The 6038-nt window shown below is 44.7% G+C and overlaps 3 protein-coding genes across 3 annotated transcripts in view; 1 reads left to right on the top strand and 2 right to left on the bottom strand.

Moving 5' to 3' along the window:
* LOC118411854 (tissue-type plasminogen activator-like) overlaps positions 1–955 on the bottom strand; it is an 8206-nt gene extending 7251 nt beyond the window's left edge. The window contains exons 1-3 of the mRNA XM_035814341.1: positions 925–955; positions 635–772; positions 13–84 (exon numbers count right to left, since the gene is read on the bottom strand). Coding sequence (XP_035670234.1) covers positions 13–84; positions 635–772; positions 925–955 — 241 coding nt within the window. The remainder of the gene's footprint in view (positions 1–12; positions 85–634; positions 773–924) is intronic.
* LOC118411436 (scavenger receptor cysteine-rich type 1 protein M130-like) overlaps positions 635–6038 on the bottom strand; it is a 20403-nt gene continuing 14999 nt past the window's right edge. The window contains exons 2-6 of the mRNA XM_035813718.1: positions 2809–2934; positions 2381–2537; positions 1684–1862; positions 1201–1309; positions 635–772 (exon numbers count right to left, since the gene is read on the bottom strand). Coding sequence (XP_035669611.1) covers positions 1215–1309; positions 1684–1862; positions 2381–2537; positions 2809–2932 — 555 coding nt within the window. The 5' untranslated portion in view covers positions 2933–2934 and the 3' untranslated portion in view covers positions 635–772; positions 1201–1214. The remainder of the gene's footprint in view (positions 773–1200; positions 1310–1683; positions 1863–2380; positions 2538–2808; positions 2935–6038) is intronic.
* LOC118411395 (zinc finger protein 431-like) overlaps positions 3756–6038 on the top strand; it is a 4148-nt gene continuing 1865 nt past the window's right edge. Inside the window, exons 1-2 of the mRNA XM_035813659.1 lie at positions 3756–3875; positions 5296–5994. Coding sequence (XP_035669552.1) covers positions 5368–5994 — 627 coding nt within the window. The 5' untranslated portion in view covers positions 3756–3875; positions 5296–5367. The remainder of the gene's footprint in view (positions 3876–5295; positions 5995–6038) is intronic.

Here is a 6038-nt window from a genome sequence, read left to right as displayed (position 1 = left end):
TAGACCACGTGCCGTGCTTGTCGTTCACGGTGTAGCACCACGGCTTCTCGTCTCCATCCGGGTTACGGCAGTGGTTGTGCGGACCTGGGAGAAACACAACGCATGATCGGACCTGGGAGGAGCACAACTCCTTCCAGCTGTTAGCTAATATTACAAAGGCCTTCCTAAGGGGTAATGAAGAGTAAAATTCGGCAAAAGTAGGGTGAATAATGAACAGAGTGAGCCGGCGGTAAGGGTGAGATTTCTCATTGGACTATTGAAGGCCTGTGCTGGCCTAATATGGCATTACATATATGAGCAATGTTACAGTTTCTTGTACGCATGTGCAGGCACAAAAATCGTGGGCAATATGTTCAAGACCCCTGACTTGTAGATAGTTATCGTTTCGACCATTGTCTCATTTGCATAACCATTTTCAGAGATGATTGTTTAAGTCTCAGATGCCTTTACCTACCTGAATTATTACCCACAATTTCTGTGACTGCACTTGCGTACAAGGAACCGTGAAAGTGCGGTTTTTGTAGAGACAAGGAAGTTGTGAAAGCCTAGGTCTAATATAAATTTGGGCCGTTGCTAATAAAGTCCTCAACTGTCACTTGATGTACTATATACTGCAGAAAGACCAAAAGCTTACCTAACCCAAGCTGTCCATTCGGGTAGTCACGAGTGTTGAACTTCCGGTCTAAGGTCTCGTTCCAGAACAGACATGTGAGACCCCTGATGGTCTCATGGTCATGGCCGCGATATACAAGCCCCTTTCCCCGATAACAGTCTGGACAGTGAAGAACATATGTGTGAGACCGCTAATTGTCAGTTTCGCTGAATTCGAATGCCAGACTCTTTCGCAAAAGCACTCCGGAAATAAAGGACACTGTAAAATAAAAACTTGTACAGGCCTGACGGAGGGGAAGAAAGAAGACAAACATGCACTCTCTCCTGTGACACGCAGTAGCATCGCATATACCTGTGTGTCTGTATATTTACCATTATTACAACCCTTCTGCCGGCATGATACACCAGCTTTGCTGGCACGCGGGTACTGAAAACCTTAGGTTTCTACATCTACCAGCAAGCGTTATTCAAAGCCATGAGACTCAGTATGTCCCTGCCGTATTAGGTACCAATAAGTACTGCTCTACCATAACCATTTTTTTAGAAAAACATTTGTAGCCGTCAGGAAAAAAAAAAAAATTTACTCACCGCACTGCGCCTCGTCACTCCAGTCCCCGCAGTCGTTTCTGCCCGTCACAGAGGAAGGATGATGGGATACATTTGTGATTGATGCAATGGTGTTCGTCTTCCCGACAGCCTGTGAGTTATTACAGTATAGATAGCATAAGTGTCATTGGTCTTTCGATAGCTTGAATACTTAAGGAACGCTTTCGGTAGCTTGAATAACTAAGGACTTGAGGGACGCTCTTGGGGACAGAGACGTCTGGAGAGAAAGAGTGGACTTGGTCCGGGCAAGCAGCCCGCGATGATGATGATGAGATTGCATAAGAACCTATGTTTCGACAAAAAAATTACTTCACTGCACTTGGGCCATGTACTAGGTCCTCTATCTGGCCCCTTTCACCCTTCTTCTCACCTCTAGGCACTGAGAGGGAAAATGTATACTTACAACTGCGTGAATAAGATTACCCCCCAAAAAATGTATGATAATTTCTAACTGCGCATGCCCACCCTGGCGGAGTTTACACTTGACCGCTGCGGCCTCGCCGCGTGAGCAGTCGTGCTTGCCCCACGGCGCATGCGCACACTCCTGCAGGGAGGACTCGGTGCCGATGCAGTCCAGATCGTCCAGCACGAAGGGCTGGCTGCCGGCGCCGTAGGACGAGCGGTAGTACACCTCCTCCGCACCGCTGGAAAATACAGAGATGACGGGGATAGAACACCAGAAAGCAATCCTCTGTATGTAGCCTTTTTACTATATGCAGTAACCTACCCTCCACCCAACCACACCGTCTCTGTCAGTCAATTTAAAAAGATTAGGAGCAGTTAACTGCTCATGGTACCTATTTATGGACAATTTAAATCCATTTGAGGGATAATACATGATCATACATTCGACTTCATCATATACATTGCAGTCTAGAAGTTTGTTCCATTTTCTTATGTTATGAACACAGAGGAGAAAAAATATAGCGACGAATTGGTACTCAATTTGCAGCCGCATGCTTCGTAGATGAATGAAACGAAAGCGGGGACGTTAGACACAGGAGGAACAGCTACAAACAAGTTCCACAAATCGTCTGTCTTAACTACAGCCTTCATCAAGTCCTACTGACCAATCACACAAGACACATGTACATGAGTGGAGAAAAAATGCCAGAAGTTTATACCGTCCCCCGTCCCGGCTACCTGGTATGACGTGACTTACAGAGGGTACCCCATCTCCCGGCAGACGACCCCTGCGTCCTTGATGTCCCACTTGTCGTCGCACACCAGGCCCCACTCCCCGCGATATTTGACCTCCACGCGACCTTGACCTTCCGTCTCACCCCCGCGCACGCGCACCTCAAACGGGACGTCAGAATCTGCAGAGATGAAGAATCACCACGTGGTGAATAAAACCATAAATTAAAAAAATCTGCATCTTATGGTGCTTTTGTGATATATGTCATTGTGAGGGTTTAGTAACTCATTCAAGTGAATAGGCAAAATTTCATATGCTAGCTTAGCGCTAAGAAAAATAATGCCGAATGTTTAGTTTCTTGTGGAAAACGTATGATTTGATTTTCATGATTTCCACTCTACAGTAAATCTTTGTGCAAATAAGATTTATAATAGATAGGTGAGGAATTTTACCGCAGTTTTCCTCGTCGGAGAAGTCGCCGCAGTCATTCACGTTGTTACAGAGGGACAGATGGTGGATGCACCTCCCCTGCGGGCAACGATGGTACGGTCCGTTCGGCAGCTTCTCGCAGTCCATATCTGAAGAAAATATGCGGATTTTGGAATTGAACTTGTTCCATCTAATAATTAGAGCCCAAACCTATTACTAGTATACAAATCATCGCCTTTGTATGTAATCTTTAGTGGGGCCGCGTAGCACAGTGGTAGTGTATTCGGCCCGTGACCGAGAGGTCGCCGGTTCGAATCCGCCTGCCGTGTTGCCGGTCTTGTGCCCTTGGGAAAGGCACTTTACACGACTTTCCTCACTTTACTCAAGTGAAAAATGAGTCGTCCCTCGGATAGGACGTTAAATGGAGGTCCCGTGTATGGGGAGAGTCACACCCCATGCACGTTAAAGAACCTCCACACGTGCGATGGTGCGGTGTGGTTGGAGCAAACCCTTCTGTCTGGAGTTGGTGATTCACTTCAAATCACCCGGTTGGAGGCCTGGCGAACCTCCATACCGTATCAGCCACACGGTGATTTACATCATTCACCCGGACGGGAGACCTGGCGCATCCCCGTCTTGTAATTAGCCAGCGAAAGGGTATGTCACCCCGTAAGGGGCGGTATCACGTGCGAACATGTTTACATTTGATCACGTCGACCGATGATGATGATGATGATGATGATGATGATGTAATCTTTATCATCTATAACCCTCTTTTTTGTTGTTCTTGTTCCTTTCGCTCCCTCGCTGTTTCCGCACCAAGACATCGTTCATTTGATAACACAAAACATACAGAACACGAAGGCTACAAACATGAACACCTCCATTCCTTCACCAAACCGCTTTTGGCACACTACACTATTGATGTGGTTCATCAGGTACGGGTTTTTCACCTTTGACCTAGTTCAACGATTGACACCGTGACCTTTGCCGTCCGCCATCTTGCCTTACCAACTCGTCCTTCGTGATGAAAATTTTCCAGATTTTTCTTATTCACTCTCCTTCAACGCCGTCTTAAGTCTGAAGCCAGGTAAGCAACATTTCTGTGGTCTTGAAGAGTTGAAAAAGAATTCACTGGGAGTTGGAAGCGCAAAAGGACGCATATAACTTAATTTCGATTCGCAAGTGGTCCTGTCAGTGGGGAGGGGGGCAAGGACAACAACAACAACAATTTACATATCTTTACACCAAACGTAAAACAGGGTACATGATAAATTTGATGTTTTGCAAATGATGTCAATGAGTATTCTTATTCGTTGAGCATCTACATTATTATTTATTTATTATAGATTTAATTTTAAGATTTTTAGTAACAAGGAAACAAAATATCCGGATATATATTGGGACCGCGTGGCGCAATCGGCAGCACATTTGACTCAGGTCCAGAAGGTCCTGAGTTCAAACCCTGCCGTGACACCGATCTTGTGCCCTTGGGAAAGGCACTTTATACGACTTTCCTATATAGGCTACAAAAGTCTTCAGCAAATTGAAGTTGGTAGCCTCAAAAACGGAAGAAAAAACGGAGCGTGTCTCCTGCCTAACCGAAGAATCTACTCCACTCTACTTTATTTATTTGTTTATTCATCTCAAGACATGTGGGTAGCCCCTTCAACTTATTTGAAGTACTCTATAATATGTGAACATGGTTCCAAGTAAGCCCTCTCACAGAGATCAGAACACTTGTGGGGCGACAGGAATTCTAGGTAACGTGACAAAGGTAAATGCCCACAAAGGTAAAAAAACTTGTCTGGACATTTCTTATGCAAATCGAAACAATGCATTGTCGAGACAAGGACTGTTTTCTTTTTCAGTGCCTAGACCTTTGGTACTCTTGACACATTACCTAAAACACCTGTCGCTGCACATGAGAGCTCTGATCTCTGTGAGAGGGCTTAAACCAGCTCGCTCGTTCACCGCTCTGCGACATAAATTGATACACGTGCACGTCTGGACATTGTTATATGCAAATCAAATTTTCTTTCCAGATTATTAACGTTGCCAAGTCTATAGATAATAATAAGGAAATAAATAGATAGAAATCGTAATGTAGATTCACATAGGTGAAGGCCCCTGAGACATAAACCTTTACCTCGTCTAGACATGTTACATATTTTGGCTCTGCCATTGTCTATGACATAGTATGTATGTGCAGATCAAGAGACAAGAGCTGTTAACAAGTCAGGGACCTTCACCTTTGACATATTACCCAGAAATTCCTGTCACTGCACATGTGTACCAGTACTACGAACGGTGAATGTGAGAATACGTAATTTGTAGGTACACCTAAAAATCAGAAAAACACCAAGGTGTTTTCATATATCAAAATTTTCACATTGTGGCACATGTTGAGTGGATTGTTTTTTGGACATCAGATGCCAGGTAAAAGGACCACCCAAAAGTTCAATCAATTAATAACTTAAATAAATAATTCATACTCTATTTCTTTATAGATTTCATCCTAGTAAGAGCAGAGATCGGCCTGCTGTGGGTCTCCCACCGAAGTTCCCCAGCCCAGCTGTCCCATGATAACAGATGAAATCACAAGAGTGGTAACAGCTGACAAGGACATATGCAAGGAGGAGACCAAGAAGGCCGGTGTGGCTGCAGACACACAAGTAGGAGAGTGGATGTTGGAGTGTGTCCAGGGAGACTACACTGCTGCACAGAAAGAAATGATGGACCAACAGAGGGCAACACATCTTCCAGTGGCAGCAAATCTGTTCTACAAGTGTGATCACTGCGATTTCTCAACGGGTACAAAACAAGATTTGAATGCCCACATTGTGTCAAAACACACCGATGAGAAACTCTACTTGTGTGGGGAGTGTAGGTACAGGACAGCTAAGAAGTCTGACCTTACAAAACATATGAAGATACATACAGGGGAGAAGCCGTTCAAGTGTGACCAGTGTAACTACTGCACAGTTTGGAGACAAGACTGGAAAAACCACATGGTTAGACACACTGGTGAGAAACCCTACATGTGTGGGAAGTGTGGGTTCAGGACAGAATACAAGTCTTACCTATCAAGTCATATGAAGAGACATACAGGAAAGAAACTTTACAAATGTGACCAGTGTGACTACTGCACAGCTTGGAAACATGCCTTGAAAATGCACATGGCGAAACATACTGGTGAGAAACCACACATGGCTAAAAAGCGCCTTTCGTATTCACCGAAATCACTAGTGCA

This window comes from Branchiostoma floridae, chromosome 3, assembly GCF_000003815.2.
Source record: "Branchiostoma floridae strain S238N-H82 chromosome 3, Bfl_VNyyK, whole genome shotgun sequence".
NCBI classification, from domain to species: Eukaryota; Metazoa; Chordata; class Leptocardii; order Amphioxiformes; family Branchiostomatidae; genus Branchiostoma; species Branchiostoma floridae.
This window is presented reverse-complemented; position numbering and strand designations above follow the sequence as displayed.